This window comes from Pipra filicauda, unplaced genomic scaffold (assembly GCF_003945595.2).
Source record: "Pipra filicauda isolate LSUMZ 115617 unplaced genomic scaffold, ASM394559v2 scaffold607_size300211_pilon, whole genome shotgun sequence".
NCBI lineage: Eukaryota > Metazoa > Chordata > Aves > Passeriformes > Pipridae > Pipra > Pipra filicauda.
Window position 1 is genome coordinate 185,125 of NW_024104762.1, and position 20,052 is coordinate 205,176.

The 20,052-nt window shown below is 47.8% G+C and overlaps 1 protein-coding gene across 4 annotated transcripts in view; it reads left to right on the top strand.

The window, feature by feature from the left end:
* Positions 1-20,052, top strand: part of ITSN1 (intersectin 1) — a 96,652-nt gene that overhangs the window by 72,619 nt on the left and 3,981 nt on the right. For 2 of the 4 annotated variants that reach the window (XM_027713407.2, XM_027713410.2), the window contains 10 exons: positions 1,097-1,208; positions 4,266-4,457; positions 11,771-11,892; positions 12,813-12,919; positions 14,022-14,205; positions 14,832-14,930; positions 15,738-15,905; positions 17,472-17,684; positions 18,197-18,318; positions 19,954-20,036. In XM_027713407.2, coding sequence (XP_027569208.2) covers positions 1,097-1,208; positions 4,266-4,457; positions 11,771-11,892; positions 12,813-12,919; positions 14,022-14,205; positions 14,832-14,930; positions 15,738-15,905; positions 17,472-17,684; positions 18,197-18,318; positions 19,954-20,036 — 1,402 coding nt within the window. Of the gene's footprint in view, positions 1-1,096; positions 1,209-4,265; positions 4,458-4,771; positions 6,337-11,770; positions 11,893-12,812; positions 12,920-14,021; positions 14,206-14,831; positions 14,931-15,737; positions 15,906-17,471; positions 17,685-18,196; positions 18,319-19,953; positions 20,037-20,052 lie in introns of those variants that run through there. The other 2 variants (XM_027713408.2, XM_027713411.2) reach the window with 2 other exon arrangements.

Genomic DNA, 20,052 nt, shown 5'->3' on the forward strand with positions numbered 1-20,052 from the left:
TTTTAAGACAGCAAAGAAGCCTCACGGGGCAAGATCTGCCACAATTCTCCCTGAGCAGCTGCTGGGAGGTTCTAAAACAATTCATGTTTGGTTGTGTAAATATTCAGTGTGACTTTAGATACTTGTATGGGATACAATTGTTTTTTATTTCATTATCAGTCCCCTGACTATTCTATAAATATTCTATTTATTCTCCTCTTCCACACTTGGGGGTCAGAGTGGAGGGAAAATAAGGCCAATGTTTTAAGCTGGTTTAATGCAGCATCCAAAAATAGCTTAAAATTAATGCTCTAGATGCTCTTTAGATCAAGTGCTTTCTTTTTTAGTAAAGATTTAAAGAGGGGACAAACTAGTTAAAGAATAGTAAATCTGTTAGATGACCTTTTTTTCCCTCAAATTTAATGTTAATTCCTTTTTAAAGGCAAAATTCTTCCTGCCCAAAACGCCAGCTTTGTTCTAACGACTCAAACAGGGACTCAAACAGGGAATAAAGAGTTAAAATAAATTCTTAACACAGATTTAGAGGCTGGGATGGGGTTCAGAGTTGTGGAATAACCTTTCTTGCAGCCAGGATTTCTTTAATTTATTTGGTTTCAGTGACCAAGGCAGTCGGGGAGGTACCAGGGGGAGGTTTCTGTCCCGCTCTGGTGGCACAAGGTGTTGAAAAGCTCAGAGGCCGTTTCTTTAAAAGAAAAAGAGGTGATTTGGATCCTTAATCTCTACTTGAACTGTCACAGTCTGGTATCGATTTAAACGCAATTCTTTAAGCATTTAAATGCTAATGGAAGTGTTGTAATGTTCTACTACTGCCAAAAACAGCTGGTTTTTCCTTACAAAATGCAGAATTTTCCTTACAAAATGCAGAATTTTCCTTACAAAATGCAGATTTTTCCTTACAAAATGCAGATTTTTCCTTACAAAATACAGAATTTTCCTTACAAAATGCAGATTTTTCCTTACAAAACGCAAGTTTTTTCCTGCTCTAAAGCTGCTGTGAGTGCCAACAGCTCAAGTGTTGGGTCCCCCCCTTGCCCAGGTGCTGAATCCTCCTCCCCTGATGTGCTGAACCCTCCTGACAGCCCCGTTCTCTCCCCAGGCCCGAGGCAAGAAGCGCCAGATCGGTTGGTTCCCCGCCAACTACGTGAAGCTGCTGAGCCCCGGGACCAGCAAAACCACCCCCACCGAGCTGCCCAAGGCGGCCCCCGCAGGTGAGAGCCCCCTTTTCCCGCGGGATTCCCGCCTGGAATGTGTGCCCTGGGCAGTGGATCCCGAGCAGAACTCAGGCTTGGCCTCAGTTCTCCCTGCGGGTGGATTTGCCCTTGGAGTGGGAAGAGCGGGCAGAGCTCGGCGTGTTCCCGGGAAGGGTGGGATGCTCCAAGGGTGGGATGCTCCAAAGCCACTCCTGAGGTGACATCTTCCAGTGCTCCAAGGATTGAATTTCTCTGTGCTGGTTGGAGCTGTGGGAAAAATTCCTCTTTTAAATTTTAGAAGGCGGCGTAAACTCGTGAGACAGAGGATTTATCCAGCGCGCCGGGTCTTTTTCTCACTGAGTTTCTGGGGAAAAAGACCCTTAGGATTTAAATTCCATACATTTTATAGTTTCACAAAATCCCACCCCTTTTTCAGATGAATTTGATATATTCATTTTTGCCTAAAATTCCTCTTTTAAATTTTAGAAGGCGGCATAAACTCGTGAGACAGAGGATTTATCCAGCGCGCTGGGTCTTTCTCTCACTGAGTTTTTCGGGGGAAAAGACCTTTAGGATTTAAATTCCATACATTTTATAGTTTCACAAAATCCCACCCTTTTTCAGATAAGTTTAATATATTCATTTTTGCCTAAAATTCCTCTTTTAAATTTAGAAAAATGGCATAAACTGATGAAACAGAGGATTTATCCAGCGCGCTGGGTCTTTCTCTCACTGAGTTTTCTGGGGAAAAAGACCTTTTGGGTTTAAATCTCATACATTTGATAGTTTCACAAAATCCCACCCCTTTTTCAGATAAGTTAAATGTATTCATTTTTGCCTATAAAGGTTTCTCTCCTGTGAAAAAGGGGCTTTCCCTTCCTTCCAGTTGGCTGCTGGGCATCCTCTGTCAAAAACGATGGACCTTCCCTTGTTCTCAGCCCAAAGAGAGAAAAGAAACCCCTGAGTACAAAATTTCCACGTGGCCCCGAAAGATTTTTCATTTTTAGGAACTTTTATATTTCCCTTATCTGGCTGGAAAAGATGCTGATACCCAGGTCCAGTTTGGAACTTGGATATCTCACAGATTTGTGATACATCTATAAAAACTCATAGTTTATTTCTCGTAGAGCAGAGCAGTTTTTAGAGCTTTAGAGGAGGGTTTTTTAGGGTTTTTAGAGGTTTTTTGGCACTGAGGCACCTCCCCTTCAGAGCCTTCCCTTTTTCCTGAGGGGGAGTGGGAAGTGCTCCCTGGAGATGGAGCTTTTTTCTGTATTTTAAGATTTAGGAAACGACTCAAAAGCAACAGACTGTGAGATTTTTCATGGAATCACAGAATGGAAAAGGACCCTAAGGATCATATTCCATGATTCCATGTTTCTCTAACTGGTGCTCTCTGGCTCCTCTGACAGAAATCTAAAGATGCAGAAAATCAGTCTTCCCAAAACCATCATAAATTTGGGGTTAAAATGGTAAGTCAGCATTGAGACACAAACTTTTACAAGGCAACATGATGGGAATTTATATACATTTATATACATTTTTGAAATTATTTCAGGTCTGACAGTCTGGGGCTTTTCCCACATGGTAAATTTTACAGAGTGAAGTTTTAAACCCTTTTTTCATTGCCTGCAGAGCATCGAAATCTTGATTAAATCATAATTGAGTAAAAAAGAGAGAAGCTTTTTGGCAGATTAAAATAAGTTCCTGGCTGAGTACAAGAGTGAAAATAAAAGCAAACTTTGGGATTAATCTAATGGAGAGAACCTGCCAGAAAGGCTCAGTAATAGAAGTCTTAAGTCTGGTGGGAAAGTACCAGCAGTCCTGTGGCTTGGCCAGAGAAAACAGAGAGAAATGGAGGAAACTTTATTTCCATAAAAGTCCTGGTGTTCAGAGAGCCAGGGAAGGTGCTCAGTTAGGATGGAGCAGGAGCAGCTGAAGGGAGCTGGGATGGCCTGGGAGGCTCCTTGTTCCTCTCCTCTTTTCCAAGAGTTTTGTGTGCCAGACACCTCCAGAGACTGCAGGGACATCACCACTGGCTTTCTCTTGGATTAGGGAGCTTCAGATACCAGAATTCCAAATGTTTCCCAGGTTTTCCTGCCCACCCACCACTCCTGGTGGGATGTCCCAGGCCAGGCTGGACGGGGCTTGGGGCACCCTGGGCTGGTGGAAGGTGTCCCTGCCCATGGCAGGGGTGGCACTGGATGGGCTTTGAGGTCCCTCCCAACCCAAACCATCCTGGGATTCTGCTTTTCAGAACAGGTTGTTGAAGATGCAAAATGCACTTTTTATAAACGGATGCTTTTGTAGGAAAAAACTATATTTATAAAGCAAAGGAGAGCTGTCAGTAGAAGGCCAATGTCCTTGAAGGGTTTGACTTTTTACTACGTATTTTTTCAATCTTCTTCCACTGTTGGGCATTTCCAGACAAAGTTCCCCTCTGGAGCCAGGCTGGGAGAGCTGGGGGGGTTCACCTGGAGAAGGGAAGGCTCCAGAGAGACCTGAGAGCCCCTTGCAGGGCCTAAAGGGGCTCCAGGAGAGCTGGAGAGGGACTGGGGACAAGGGATGGAGGGACAGGACACAGGGAATGGCTTCCCAGTGCCAGAGGGCAGGGATAGATGGGATATTGGGAAGGAATTCCTGGCTGGGAGGGTGGGGAGGCCCTGGCCCAGGTTGCTCAGAGCTTTAAGGTCCCTCCCAAACCAAACCAGTCTGTGCATTCCATGAAACTCTTTGGGTCTTTAAATGACCTGGAGCCAGTTTGAGGAGGGCTGAGCTGAGCCCCAGGAGGGGCAGAGGAGGATCTCGGGGCTGTGCTGGGCCAAGAGCAGAGTTTGGGGCTGTTTTGTGCCCTTGGGCAGGGTCAGGGTGGATCTCAGGACAAGGTTCTTCCCCCAGAGGGTGGTGGGCACTGCCCAGGCTCCCCAGGGCAGTGGGCACGGCCCCAAGGCTGCCAGAGCTCCAGGAGGGTTTGGACAATGTTCTCAGGGAGTGTTGGGGTGTCTGTGCAGGGCAGGGCAGTCCCTGGGGGTGGCTGGGGGGTCCCTGCCCCGCAGTGGCTGACGGGGCTGTGTTCAGTGTGCCAGGTGATCGGCATGTACGACTACACGGCGCAGAACGACGACGAGCTGGCCTTCAGCAAGGGGCAGATCATCACCGTGCTCAACAGGGAGGACCCCGACTGGTGGAAGGGGGAGGTCAACGGCCACGTGGGGCTCTTCCCCTCCAACTACGTGAAGCTGACCACGGACACGGACCCCAGCCAGCAGTGTGAGTGCCCTGTCTCTGTGCTCTCTGAGGTCAAACATGCAGCATTGCTGGCTCCCAGGTCTGCAGGCCCCACTGCCCCTCTGTGCCCTCGGCCGAGTCTCTTTGAAGACCTTCCAGCAGCGCAAACCTTTGTGTTGTTTTATTTTCAGTTCCCATCCCCTCCCCCCCCATCCCTGGCATGTTTTTGCCCCCTCCCCTCCCTCCCCTCCCCGATCATTTTTGCTCCATGCCCTCGACACGCCTGACTCATTTTCCTTGCTTGAATTTGCTCATTGTTTTGTTTTGCTTATGTGTTGTTTTCCTCCTTTTTCTAGGAATCATATGTTGTCCATCCCCCACTCAGGCTTGAAAGTCCTCAAAGAGACCCACTATCCCATAACACTGCCCAGAGGGATGATGGGAGATGCAGCCTTGATCATGTGGCTTCCAGCATGATCATCTACTGCCTTCTGAGTAGAAGAACACACTGCAGAGCAGTTTTACCTCATTTTTCCATTAGTTGCATGGAATCGCAATGGTTGAGTTCATGACCTGCAGATAGATGCAAAATTAATTATTCAAAAAAAAAAAAAAAACACAACAAAACACAAAACCACACACACACACACACAAAATAAAATTTAAAAAAAAAAAATAATAAAAATCAGAGGATAGTGGGTCCTTTTGTGGCTTTCAGAGTTACCAAACTAATGTTTCCACCTTTGCACAGGTGCTTTGGGTAGTTTTAAAACAATTATTTTTTAAAAAGATATATTTTAGCCTTTGGAAGGAAAAGCATAAATTAAATTTCTTCATTGCAATTTTGGTTGTGCAAAAAGACCCACTATCAAGGAATGCTGCATGTGCTATTAAAATTGTTCCAAATGTCCATGAATTGGAGACTTTATGTATCTTTCTTTTTTATTGTTCACTTGTCCAGTGTTGTCAATATGTCTTTTTTTTTTTTCCTGTTACTTTCTTTTTTTTTTTTTTTTTTTTTTTTTTTTAAATGACAAAAGACCAGAAGGAGTTAAAATGAGTTCAATGTGCCCAATGCCAGGTATTTTGTTGTGGTTATTGTACTGTTTGTATCAGGTGTTCCTTGTTGAGTGTGTAACCCATTGTGGAGGGGGGGAAACTCCCCCCAGGTGCAAGAGAGACGAACTTGCAAAATGTTTTACCCAGTTGTGTTAATTTTATTTTGCACATTACTTGTAGCTGCAAACAGTTAGAAAACACCCCGGTTTGTGTTGTCTCCGTTTGGTTTGTTGCATTTTCGTGTCAGAACTGATCTGATGCTCATCCCTGTGGGAGTGGAGGAGGAACCTCTTGGTTTCACTGCTGTTGGATTCCCCAGTTTTGCTTTGCTCTGGAACAACACCTTTCCAACGAGTCGTTTTCCTGACAACAAAGAATGTATAGAACTATCTCCCTGCAATTAATTTCCAATGTTTACATTTTTTTTTAAACTTAGACTGTGGAATTTATACAAATTAATATTAAATGGAGCTTACAGTGGAGTTGCTGTAGATGTGCTGTAGCTAAGCCGTGTTAGTTCCTGACGGAATTCCTGGTGCTGTCAGTGCTCTCCTCCCAATGCCTCAAGCACAATGTAGCCCTTTACTAATGATTTCCCATTTAGTTATGCCCTGGTTATGTATTTCATTTATTCCTGAGCTCCCTGCTGGCAGCATTCCCAGCCCTTCCCAGCTCCCTCCTCCCGACCCGTCCTGCGGTGCAAGGGACAAGTGAAGCTCCTCATTCAATTGCACTTCAGTATTTCATCACTATGAATGTAAATTATATAAATATATAAAAACCTGCAGCTTTAACAACTGTAATACAGCCTTTAAAATTAGTTCCATGTATAGAGAATTAAATCCTTGGTATAAAAGACAGACCCACCCGTGTTTGTTGTCTCGTTGCTGCCTCACCCCGGGGCCACCCCGGGGCACTGGAGCGTGGATGGATTTGCCACCAGAACAGCCTGGAAAGCCCTTTTCGCTTCACAGTGACACTCTGAGTATTATTTAAATATAATTAACCAGACTGGTCATTATCTGCAACATTATTGCTCGTGGTGGGTTTGTTGGGGTGTCCTGGGCAGGGCCAGGGGTTGGACTCGATGATCCCTGGGGGTCCTTCCAGCTCAGGAGATCCTGGGATTCTGGGATTCCCTGTTCCAGGGTCTCTACTTGGTACAAATCCGTTGATTTTTATTTGTTTTTGTACTATGCAGGTAGATAAATGAAATATCCTTCCTTGTTTTCCCATGGGTTCACCTGGATTTGGGCTCTGTGTTTTACTCTGAAAACATGCACAGTTGCACAGATCCTCCTCCTTTTTAGGGTAGTATTTAACAGACACAAACTTTTCATTAGGATAGTGTTTAATAGGCACAAATTTTTTTAGGATACTATTTAACAGGCACAAATTTTTCATTTCTACCATAAAAAAACCCCAATTCTTCTCCATCATGCTGCAGAAATGGAACAGCAGCTCATTCCTGGGATTTTCAGGGCCCGTTGCTTTGCTCACTGAGGAGGATGGAGCCAGATTGGACCCCACTCTGTCAATATTTTGTGCATTAAATGTCATTGGAAGGACAGGATGTCTCTGTTTTCCCTCACTGAGCTGTGGGGTTGAAAAATTCACTTGACTAAAAGCATTTCTCCTCAGGGGCTTTTTGGGTTTTATGGCTTCAGCCCAGAAATATACAGTGAATGTACATTGAATTTAGTGAATATATACTGACTGTGGAGTGAATATATAGTGAATGTGTAGGGGAAAATTTGCAATACTTCAGCTGGGGGGGATTCAGGTGCTGCTTTTTTCTTTCTCCTTACTTCAAGTGAGAAGAAAAATAAAGCTCTTACAATCTGCTGCAGGAGGGTGTTTTTAACAGGTTTCTCCCAGCCCATGGATCCCCCTGTGCCCCATCCCCACCTTGTCCCCCAGCCCAGAGCACTGAGTGCCACGGCCAGGCCTTCCTGGGACACCTCCAGGGCTGGGCACTCCAAACCTCCCTGGGCAGCCCCTGCCAAGGCCTCACCACCCTTTCCATGGAGAAATTCCTCCTGTGTCCAGCCTGAAGCACAGGAGACACTGGGCTGTGTTGTGCCAGGACCCCTCAGGCAGAGGAGTGTGAATCCCATCACTGAACAGTCCCAGCCAGAGATCCTCAGCTGTGATTTACAGTGACATTGTTGGAATGCCTGTAATGTTCCTCCATGATTCCAGTTCCAGATGTGCTCCTCTAGCTTGGCAGGGGAGTGTTCCATCTCCCTCACTGTCAGGGATTCCCTGAGCCTTAGGGAACAAGAGACTGCACGGACTCCTTTCCCTTTCTGGATTTTTCTTTCTCTCTGTGTATATATATATATATATGAATATATATTTATGAGAAAGGGAGTATGAAAGTAATTGCCCAGAGAAGCTGTGGCTGCCCCTGGAGCCCTGGAAGTGTCCAAGCTCAGGTTGGATGGGGCTTGGAGCAACCTGGGCTGGTGGAAGGTGTCCAAGGGGTTGGAGATGATCTTTAAGGTCCCTTCCAACCCAAACCATCCTGGGATTCTGTGAATTCCTTCTTTATATTCACTGCCATGTCCTGGGCACAGGAGCTGCCCCTGGAGGGAAGAGGAGACTGGATTTACAGACCACTCCCAGTGCTGGGGGATTTTGCTCTTCACAGTTTTTGTTGTATTCCCTCTGTATTCAACTGAAAAAATTCCCATGGATGTTCTTTCAGGGAATTTGTTCCTATCTCTTTCAGTACTTGAAATGTGTCCAAAACAACTCCGAGTCTGAAACGTGGGTTTGTCAAGAACATTTTGCTTCATATTCGGGATCAGTTTTATTTAAACCTCGGTCCTGCTGGAGCTTCAGTGGCATCACTTGCTGTCCCCGTGAGGTCACTGAACCCTTTTTGTGCTACCAGACTCAAAATAACTAATTGTGGTTGTGGTCTCTGGTTCCAAAGCCCTCTGTAGTGCCTGTGCTGGCTCTGGCTCTTTGATTTCTGGGCAAAGAGCAGCTTCTGGGCAGTCTCCTCTGATGACAATGAGAGCCTTATTTTAAACTTTATTTTAGACAACTCCACCAATTTCAGGGACAATACTCCTCAAATGTTATTGAATCAGATGAATTGACACAAACAGCAAATAACAAACTGCTCCTTAGCTGAGCAGGGAGTGCTGAGAACACCCCAACACTCCCCCCTGTCCCTCAGAGCGTTGTCCAAACCCTCCTGGAGCTCTGGCAGCCTTGGGGCCGTGCCCACTGCCCTGGGGAGCCTGGGCAGTGCCCACCACCCTCTGGGGGAAGAACCTTGTCCTGAGATCCCCCCTGAGCCTGCCCTGTCCCAGCTCCAGCCCTTCCCTGGGTCCTGTCCCTGCTCCCAGCAATGACTGGAGGGCTGCCCAGGAAAGGGAAAAACCAATAAAATATTGTTTGATAAAAGGTTGGAACACGTAGAATACTTGATTTAGCTCCCACATTCCTGATCCCAAGTGAAAAACCTGTATGGCCCCTTGATTGTTGTGGCAGACCACGTAGAACTGGGCTGGGCAGTTCCTTGGCCCTGGATCTGTGGCTCTGCTCATGGCTCATTTGCTGGTTCTGCCCATCAGTGCTCAGGGCTCATAATTCAGAGGTGCCCTGATGTGTTAGAAACCAAGCCAGGGCCGGGGTAACTCTGCTGGGTTGTATTTCTGTGCCCTCACACGGAGGATTTTATTCTCCCCAAGCAGACTCTGAAAGGGCTCAGTAGAAACACTGAATCATGGAATCACTAAGGCTGGAAAAGACCTTTAGGATGACATCCAGTCCCACCATCAACCCCCCCCCATGTCCACCATCAAACCACATCCCCAAGTGCCACATCCACACGTTCTGAACACTTACAGAGGGGGTGATTCCGCCAGGCTGGGGGGAATGTGCAGATGGAGTTGTGCTGGTGATTCCACGTTATCCATTGTCATTTCCCAGCCTTTCCTGACTCTGATTGTAGCAAAGAACTGCCCAGAGAAGCTGTGGCTGCCCCTGGATCCCTGGAAGTGTCCAAGGCCAGGCTGGACGGGGTTGGAGCAACCTGGGTTGGTGGAAGGTGTCCCTGCCCATGGCAGGGGGTGGGAACTGGGTGATATTAAAGGTCCCTTCCAACCCAAAGCATTCCATGATTCTGTGATTAGTGGGATTCAGATGTTCCTGAAGGTACTTTGGCATCCATGAAAAATGAGCCCTGACATTTCCACTTGGAAAGGAACCCAGTTTTTCCTCAGTGTTTTTATTTTATAGACAAGAAAAATCTCAGTGCTTGTGCACCTCAGGAAGAAAGTCCTTCGTCAGGAAAGTCTGTCCTGCACATTCTGCTCAGATTTGGGCCATTTTCCCCACATGTTTGTTGTTCAAGAGGAGACCATTTGTTGCAGTTCAGAGCAGCCCATTTGCACCCCAGCTGTCAAAGGAGCTGCTAAAATATTTCCTTGTTCAGGGTGTCAGTGCCTCCTCTGCGAGGCTGCTGGTTGGACACAGCCCTTCAAGCCAAGGTCGTGGGATTCTTTGAACAGTAAATTCCAAAGGGAAAAAGAATTAAACCCTTGGCTCACTTTTCATGAAGCCAGCCATGCATGGGGAGAACTGGTTCTGCTCCTCAAACCTCTGATTTACCTGATACCAAAGAAACTGCTCTGAAATCAGACATTTACTGAACAGAAGTGAAATTTGTGGCTTTTGCAATGGGCCAAAATTTGCTTCTTTTGGCATAAAAATGATAATGTTCCAGACCTGCTCTTCATTTCAAGCCAAGTTGCAATTCAGTTTCAATTGTCCTGAATCCCAAGGGATCAGTGTCTGCTGCCAGTGTGATCCCTCCCCAGCTTCAGAATCAGGGGGGAAACAACCCTGAGTGTCTGGATCTACTTTTCTGGGTTTGCCTCGTTTGGTTTTGGGGTGTTTTTGTTAATTTTTAAGTAAAATCTCTTATTCCCTTTTCAGATTAGTTAAAGCAGCAGGTGATGGCATTCCATGAAAATCAGACATACATGAGGACCTTTTTAGTGGCACAGTCTGAGCTCCTGAGTTAATTCAGGAAGCTAAAAACGTAGTAAATACTCCCTAAATATTAACTTTGTATGCAAAGAACTGGAAGAGTTGTCCAGGGTCTGATGTGTCCATAAGGAAAGTTTGTTTCCATGGGGAATATACTGAATTTTCCCAGACTTTGATGAGGGGTGAGGGAAAGAATTAAACTGGAGAATTTTGGTGGTGTATAAATAGTTGAAATAGATCATTTATACAGCAAAATATTTTCCCCCTGTTTGAAATCACCGTTGCTTTTTTTGAAATGTGTTGTATTTTATGCCAAAAAGTAGTAAAACTAGTCAAAACTGGAAGACAACATTCTGTGTTCCAGTCTCAGAAGAATTAATTGCATTAAACTCACCTGAAAAGTAACAGCCTCCAGAAAAAAAAAAAGGATTAAATGTTCTGTCCAATTCGGAATAGAAAATAAAATTTGAGATTGTGGAATTTGTACAAAAGTTCTCCCATCTAGACAGGAGGTGATTTACAACAATTAAAGGACAAAGCTGATGGAAGTGAAATCTTAGTGACAACCTTTTCCTGTGCTTCTAAAGGAGAAAAACTCGACCCCTTTGCCTTGGCCTGGAAATTTGGGAAATCTGAGGGGTTTCCAAAGACCGTCATGGGTCTTCAAATATTCAGTCCTTCAAATATTCGGAAGCAATTTTTAATTAATTAATTTTTTAATTCAATTTTTAAGTGGGAAGAAGTAAATAAGCTCTGCAGCACCTTCTTGAGTGGGATTTCCCTGCCTAGAAGGATAAAGGAGACCCTGGAATTCAGGGTGTCCATGAGCTGAGGGTTCAGGTGTCACTCCAAAGTGCCATCAGAGCGTTGTGGTCACTGCAGCTCTTCCCAAATCCTCTCCCCTCTTGGGATGTCTCTGCAGTTTCTTCCCACCACAGGAAGGTTTTGCCCCCATTTTTGTTCCCAGCCATCTGTGGGGTTGGTTTGGGCTCTGGTGGAAAAACACAGCTCAGGGGGAGGGTGAGGTTGGGAATGGGCAGGTGGCACAGAGGGAGGCTTTAAAGCTTGGCCACCAGGGCAAAGTTCCCACTTGGAGATGGCCTTTGTTAAGGAAAGGTGTTCAAACAATGCTGTGAGTCCCTGGGAGGGGAAGCACCGCTGAGGTTCCCCCGGAATGAGTGACCGGGACGGGCACAGCTCCTGGTCAGTGCTGCTGTCCCTGCTCCAGCTCTGAGGAGTTTGCCAGTGACCAGCAGTAAAACCCGGGATCCTGTTGTGTTTTCCAGGGTGTGCAGACCTGCATCTGCTGGACATGCTGACTCCCACGGAGAGGAAGAGGCAGGGCTACATCCACGAGCTCATCGTCACCGAGGAGAACTATGTCACCGACCTGCAGCTGGTCACAGAGGTGAGGCAGAGCCCCTGAATCCCTCACCTTTGGAACCAAATCAGCATTTCATGGTGCCAAACTACTGTGTGTCCCTGCCGGGCTTGGCTTCCTTGGGATGAGCTGTATTGGACTGCCATTTACGGGTATTTATTTATTTAGAGATCCACGTGTGCGGGTGCAGCTCGTGTTGAGCCCTGGTGTGACCATCACCAAAATGCTGATGTTTGAAGTGTCATTTTAGCAAAGCTCCTGGTTCTCAGTGTGGATTTGTTGTGTACAAGTCCTTAAACTGAAATGGGTGCCCTGAAAGGAAGCCCATTTTCCACGCCCACAGTGGCCCTGAGTTATCACTTACTGTGGTTTGCTTTACGTGTTCCAAGGGACATCCCTGATGTAGGAAAACATGGAATTAGCACAGACAATCCTTTTGACAGAGAAGCAAAGCCCTGTTTTGAAGAAGAGGTTGAGATAAGCAAACCTGAAACACCCTGAGAGAAATCAGAACTTCCATAAAAGAGTCCAAAGGAAAACATATTTCAGGTGTTTTATCTAAGAAATCCCGAGATCTTCTGCAGGAGACCTCTCTCTAAAATTCCCGAGTTTTAAACAGATTATCCAGATCAGAATTAACATTCCCAAGTTTCAAACAGGTTCTCCAGATCTGAATGAACACCACCAGCAGCACAAACTCAGAGTATTCCCTGTTAAAGCCACGTGCCCCTCACATCTCTGAGGTCTCCCCTTAGTCCCAGCTGTTCTCAGGGAACACAGTGGATGTCTGGGACATGGAGCAGGGTGGAATTCTGTCCCACTGAGGGACAAGTGCTGCCCTGAGGGCAAGTTTTCTCCCCTCCTCCCTGAGGAAATGGGCCGAATCAGCCTCAGTCACTTGGGTCATACATGTACATTCTAAACAGCTTCATTTTCTGACCCTCCAGATCTTCCAGAAGCCACTCCTGGAATCTGAGCTGCTCACAGAAAAAGAAGTTGCCATGATTTTTGTTAATTGGAAGGAGCTGATTATGTGCAATATAAAACTACTGAAGTAAGTTGGGTTTCCCCCCCCACACTTGGCAATGACAGGACCCTGGGCCTCTGTCCTGCTCCTCCTTTCAGCTGCAGGAAAACATTTGCCACGCACACAGATCAGAACCAAAAGGGCCACGTGTTTCTCCTTGTGGGAAAAAGCAAAATATGGACAGTGTTTGCTGTGACTTTGTAGTTGTCATTGGGAAAAAAACAGCAGTTCTTTGCTGAGTAAATATTTGCACTTACTTTCTTCTTGTCCACGTGCTCCAGAGGGCAGACCCTGCTCTCCTCTGAAAAGCAGGATTTGCCAAGGCTTCCCCCGGCCCTGTCAGAGACTTTTCCCTCCTCTGTCCCAGCCCACACCCACTTCCAATCCCGTTATCCAGGGATGCAAACCAAGGCACAGCAGCCTCTGCCTCTCTTATTCCGAGCTGGCTGATGCATTCCATTAATTAGTGTGGCCTTTAATTAGTGTAGGGTTACAGCACCTGAATGTGCTGACGGGGGAGAAGCAGCACCACCAGAGCCTGGTTCCCCATGGATTTGTGTCCAGAGGACCCTCCACCCTTCCTCCCAAAGGCTCCAGCTGCTGCAACCCCAACTCCCTGCCATGAGACTCCACTCTTATCCCTCCCTTCATTCTTCGTGGCCTCTGATGAATCCAATTCCTCCCTCAGCCATCCCTCTGCTCCAGCAGGACACAGGGAATGCTGTGGCTGGTTTGCAGGCTGCTCACCTGGTCACTGCCGGAGACACTGAGCGAGGCTGGAGTTAAACCTGGATCTTGATAAACAGGAGGATTAATAAAGTTCATCTTTTCCCTGTGGAGCTGCTAATTTGCATTGAACTTGTGGGGATTTTATACCTCTGTGATATCTCCTGTTTTTCGTAAAACCTTCTGAAAATGGCCCACGAGTTGAAGAGTTATGGCAGCGACAGAACAAACAACAATAAACCTCCTTCCCTCAGGAAACCAGGCTAAGACCTGGAGAAGCAGCTTTGAGCTCAGAGCGATGGTTTTTATCCCTCCCTCTCCCACACATCTGTCCCTCTCTTTCTAAACCGACAGAAAAGGAAATTACCTTCCTTTTCATACCGGCTCTGACCTGGCGTTGCAGGGCCCTGCGGGTGCGCAAGAAGATGTCCGGGGAGAAGATGCCGGTGAAGATGATCGGGGACATCCTGACGGCCCAGCTGCCCCACATGCAGCCCTACATCAGGTTCTGCAGCTGCCAGCTCAACGGGGCCGCCCTCATCCAGCAGAAGACGGACGAGGTGCCTGAGTTCAAGGAGTTTGTCAAAGTAAGAGCGGGGGTGACCCCCGGGAATTCGGGACACGGAGCTTGTCCTTTGGCTGAACGAGGCCACGCCTGGAGTGGGGGGTTCAGTTTTGGGCTCCTCGCTTGAGAAGGGACACGGAGGGGCTGGAGCGTGTGCAGGGAAGGGAGCAGAGCTGGGGAAGGGGCTGGAGCAGCAGGAGGGGCTGAGGGAGCTGGGGAGGCTCAGCCTGGAGAAAAGGAGGCTCAGGGGGGACCTTCTGGCTCTGCAACCCCCTGACAGGGAGCGGTCAGGCCTTGGAATAAGTGTTCCAGGGAGGTGGTGGAGTCCCTGTGTCTGGGAGTGTCCCTGAGGTGTCTGGATGTGGCCCTTGGGGACGTGGATTAGGGATGATCCTGGTGGTGCTGGGGTGGGACTGGATGATCCTGAAGGGCTCTGCCAGCCTTGGTGATTCTGGGATTCTTACCCAGACAAGGCAGGTGACGATCTGTTGGAAAAGCACAAGGAATTCCCCTGTGCTGTCCTGCGAGCTCAGCCCAGATTCAGCTGAGGACTGGCGCTCATTCATTGCCTTTTCCATTCTTGGAGGAGCTCATTTGCCTGGGTTTAAACCACGTGACTAACCAGGTTTTACCTCTCTGGTGTTTCAGAGGTTGGCAATGGATCCTCGCTGTAAAGGAATGCCACTCTCCAGTTTTCTGCTAAAGCCTATGCAACGGGTAACCAGATACCCACTAATCATTAAAAACGTACGTCCTGTGCACACCTGGGGGGTTGCTGCTGCTTGGCTTAGAGCTTCATTACAGGGGAGTGTCCCTGTTGGTGTCGGGCTTTGTCACTGTGGGATGTCCGATGTGCTGGGGAATGGGGGGTGTCCTTTCATATTTGATCCAGCTACAGAAAATGGGGTAATTCCTTGGCCTTCAGCACAGCTTGGTGTTTCCATTCGAAGCAGAGGTGAGACTTGCACCCAAAGAGCCACGAGGCAGTGAATGTTGAAGGAAAACTTCAGATTCTGATAACAGGAGTCAAGCTTGTGCTCAAATTTCCCTTTCCCACAGTGTCATTCCCTCCCCATAGGCTGGGAAATGTCACGGTGGGGAAGCCTGGAAGCCAAATTCCTGCAGGTGCCCATCCTTTGACACTGCTGGATAACTTACAACCCTTTCCTAACTCTTATTTGCTGCCTAACACTGACCGTCCCAAATAATGCCACTGAACTTGGCCCAAGGCTTTCCAAGGAAAGGGCTACAAATTGGATGTTGGCATTTAAGAGATTCCTTATTTCTGTGTTTGGCTGGAATGTGTGTCCTTGTGTCAGAGGAGTCAGCAGTGTCCTGATGCAAAGGCTGTGCAGGCAGGGATTCATTCCAGCTCTTCCCAAATAGTGTTTGTCTCCTATTTCTCACATCTGTCCAGGAGGGAAAATATTTGGAAGGTGTTGCCTGTCTCTGACAGGAATAAAGCCCTAGGAAGGAAGCATGGGGTTGACAGCACAGATACAGCTGGACTGCAGGAGACAGAGGAGCCTGATGATGTGTGTTGTGTCTCTGCAGATAATAGAGAACACTCCCGAGAACCACCCTGACCACAGCCACCTGAAGCACGCCCTGGAGAAGGCCGAGGAGCTGTGCTCCCAGGTCAACGAGGGCGTGCGCGAGAAGGAGAACTCGGACAGGCTGGAGTGGATCCAGGCCCACGTGCAGTGTGAGGGCCTCTCCGAGGTAAACCAGGGCTCCCCAGGGACCTGCACACGTGGGCAACCCCGGGAATAACCCACAGCTCACTCATGGCACTGCATCCAGGGCAAAGAGTGGGATTGAGCCAGTCTCACAATCCCCAGTGCTTTGTTTTTCCCCTTCCTTGTCTCCCTCTCTCTCCTGCACGTGACCCTTTTTGCTGCTCGTGTTCTTGCCTTCCCCATGGTAGATCCTGCTTTGTTGCCTGGCTCTGGACTAGTCCCAGGTTCAATGCTGCAGTTTTCAACCACAACTTTCCACTTTCATAGTTCTTTATAGCACAGTGGTTGTGGAACTGCTGTGTCCCATCCCAAAGCTATTCCTGACCATTTTGGAATGCTTTAAAAGTGATCACAGAACAGATTTTCTGTGGTAAAGCTTTGTGTACGTTTGAAAACCCAAGAATACTGATCCAGTCTCTCTGGAGACTTTACAGAGAGAATCCCTGCCTCCCATTCTGTGTTATTTTTCCAGATAACATGCTAAGTTTCACTAGAAACTGTAATGAAAACATTGTGCCTGTATGTCCTGCAAAATGAGGGGGCATGTTCTGATGGCCTTCCTGTGTTGGTGACAATAACAGAGGCAGACAGATCACAACTTGATTTTCAAAGTATGCACCAAGTTGTCAGTTCTAGAAGGTAAAAAAATAACAAGCACCGGTTGGTTTACAAACTAGAAAAAAATCTGACTGTTTTGGGAGAAAGATGAGTGTGACAAGGTCAGAAGGGTCAAAGACACATTCAGCTGTGGGACAACCACTGCCTGAAGGAAGGTGGCTGCTTTTTTCTTCTGTAGGTGATGTCTGGCCCTAGAGCACCAAATCTGTAACCTGAAAGACCCTCTGGCTGCTTCTGCCACAGTAACTGCAGCAGCAGCAGCCTCAGCTGGGGGGAAGGAGCAATCCAGCCCTCCCCAGTTTCTGTCTGAGGGGTTTCCAGCCTGTCAAAGGAGCAGCCAGCCCTGATCCAGCTGCCCAGTCAGTGAGGGTGGTAGGAACTGTACCATCCCCTGGTGAAAATAAACCTGGAAACGGCGCTTTAGGGAAGGGCCACACCCTGCTCATGTGGTAACAACCCCTGGGTGGGGCTGTGATTCTGCCCCTTCCAGTGTCAGCAGCTGCCCGGGGTTTGGGGCTACCTGGAATTCTTTTGGGGCGCTTTGGGGGGTGAAATTCAAGCACAATTCGAAGTGCAGACCTTGTGAAGGAAACCCAGGCTCCGGAGAGGCTGTTGGCAGAGGTGCTGCTGCTCCTCCAGGACAGGTCCTGGTGGGCTCAGCTCCACTCCCCGAGCTGCATGTGCGTGGGGAGGGGGCACAGATGCTTTTGGCTTCTCCCCGAGTGCCCAGGCCGTGCCTGTGTGATGATGGGCCGCCCTAAAGTCACTTTTCATGCAGCCTTTCCTGACCTGCACTGCTCGTCCTGCTCCTCATCCTGTGAGCCGGCTCAGGACCAACCCAGGACTCAAAACTGTATCTGGTCTCTTTCAGGGGGACCCCGATTGTTTCACTTTATACAGTGCGTTGTTGTTCTTCTTCTACTTTTCGCAGCAACTCGTATTTAACTCAGTCACAAACTGCCTGGGACCACGCAAGTTCCTGCACAGTGGGAAGCTCTATAAAGCCAAGAGTAACAAGGAGCTCTATGGTTTTCTGTTCAACGACTTCCTCCTCCTCACTCAGATCATAAAACCTCTTGGCTCCTCGGGCACAGACAAGGTGTTCAGCCCCAAGTCTAACCTGCAGTACAAAATGTACAAAACTGTAAGTACCTCTCTGGAATGGGGGCGGTGACAGGCCACGTGTGCAGGGCAGCAGCTCCGTGCTGGGGGTGTGGGCAAGACCGTCCCAGAGAAGAGCTTTGAAAGCTTTGGAATACGCTGGGCATTGCTGGGACTGTTGGGGAGAAAGTTTGTGTGCTTTAGAGAGAAAACAAAACATGCTTTTGAAGTTTTGCTTGGACAGAACTCTCCAGCAAAGGGTCACTTTTGTATCAGGCAGCGACGGGGAGAGCGCTGTTCGCTGCTCTCTGTGGGGAAGGAGGGATTGCTGAGCTCCAGGAGCCCGCTGGCTTCCTCCAGGACAAGTGTTTCCAGGCTCTGGAGGCACCTCTGTCTTTGCCAATTTTTAAAATTTTCCCATTATCCAATCTGAAGACAGATGGGAGGCAGAAGGGCAGAGGCACCTCAGCTGAACCTGTTGTAACTTGCTGTGTGTTGAAAGCGCCTGCTCAGACGTTGTGCAGTACAACTCTGGCTTTGCCTGATGTTTTACAGCCCATTTTTCTAAACGAGGTACTGGTAAAATTACCCACAGACCCTTCTGGAGATGAGCCCATCTTCCACATCTCCCACATTGACAGAGTCTACACCCTGCGGGCTGAAAGCATTAATGAGAGGTAAGAGTCTCCAAAGGCCGCGTTGGGGCTGAATTTGTGAGGTCTGGTGCGAGTGGATGGTGGGAATGGTTATGATGGAAACTTGCAGAGCAGTCTCCAAGCAGTTTCTTTTACAAGACTGGAAAATTCCTTCTTCTTGGGAATATGGTGATACTCAGTATATGAAAAGCAGGGAGAAATAGTGATGTTTCCTGAATTCCAGCAAGAATGAAACATCTGGGAGGGTGGATATTTAGGCCGTATTTCACAACATTTTATGTTAATGTGAAGAAGCCAAAAGATGCAATTGTGCCTTCTGCTGTTACCAGCTGTGTGTCTGTGCAGTGACAGCATTTGTATGGCTGTTGAAGGAGATCAAGGAACAGGTCAGAATTAGAATATGAAGCAAAACCTACCAAACTAAACCCAGTGAGTTTATCTCGTTCAGTTCAGACTGGAAAAGTCAAAGGAAAGGCAACCTTAAAACCTGATCTGATGGGTTTTATCTCTGGTGAGCTTACAGAGAGAAGCCTACACTGATTTATACTGAAAAGGTTTCTCTTCCCCAGTGTAAAGTCTTGAAAGGTAACTTTTGTTAAAAACTGAAAGCTGGAAGTGCAGCAAAGCCCTCCCCACAGTGCAGACATTGTGTTGGTTGTGCCGGCTGGGAAATGTCCGGTCCTGAAACATTATCAGGCACAAAATGTATGAAACATCTTGAGGCTGTGGCTGCCTCTGGATCCCTGGAAGTGTCCAAGGCCAGGTTGGACAGGGCTTGGAGCAACCTGGGCTGGTGGAAGGTGTCCCTGCCCATGGCAGGGGGTGGCACTGGATGGGCTTTGAGGTCCCTCCCAGCCCAGACCATGTGCTCCTGTGGAGCAGCAGCTCTTCATTCCGGGTTCAGAAGCAGATCCACAGCTTTGAGATTTCCCCACTTTTCCTTGGCTCAGGTCTCGGGCTCCCTTGTGTGTCACAGCAATTCCTCTAAACCCTCGGGGTCCTGGGGAGCCCTTCTGCCACCCTTTTCCTCTGTCAGTCTTTCCACTCAGTCTCTTCCGGGCACATGGTGTGATTGTTGGGAACAGGGCTTGGACTCAGTGATCCTTGTGGGTCCTGTCCAACTCAGGATAGTCTGTAATTCTGATTCTTAAGGATGAAATAATTCCCCAGAAGGGCCCATAAGACACTGTGTTCATTCACCATCTGTGTACCCCCCAAGTTATGTTTTAAATGTCCCAAGGGCCAAAGGATTTTAGGATGAAACCTCAGGGATCAAGGTAAGGGGCCACCTCTGCAACCCAGGTGTCTTGTACCTACTGGCTACAAGAAGTTCATTATAATAAAGCAAAGGGCTTGGTGAAAGCAAACCTGTTCTTTCTACCTTTTGGTTTCTCACCAAGTAGCTCCTGCTTGTGGTTCTCTTGAGCTTTCTTTGTGTGGTGGGATCTGCTGGCTTGGGATGGTTCCGTTTCAGCAGCTGCTACAAATTCCAGGAAGATCTCTTCCAGGCAGAGAGCTCTGGGACAGCAGAGGCTGGGGTGGGGCCAGAGCCTTGGCTGGGAAGGAGGGACAGCTTTAGTTTTCTGCCTGCTGTGCTGCGGCAGGGAAAAATGGAAATGGCATTTTGCAACTTTGTTTTCTCCTTTCCTTCTGAAGGACTGCCTGGGTTCAGAAGATCAAAGCTGCTTCAGAACTTTACATAGAGACTGAAAAGAAGAAGAGGGAAAAGGCCTACTTAGGTACAGCATAGGATGA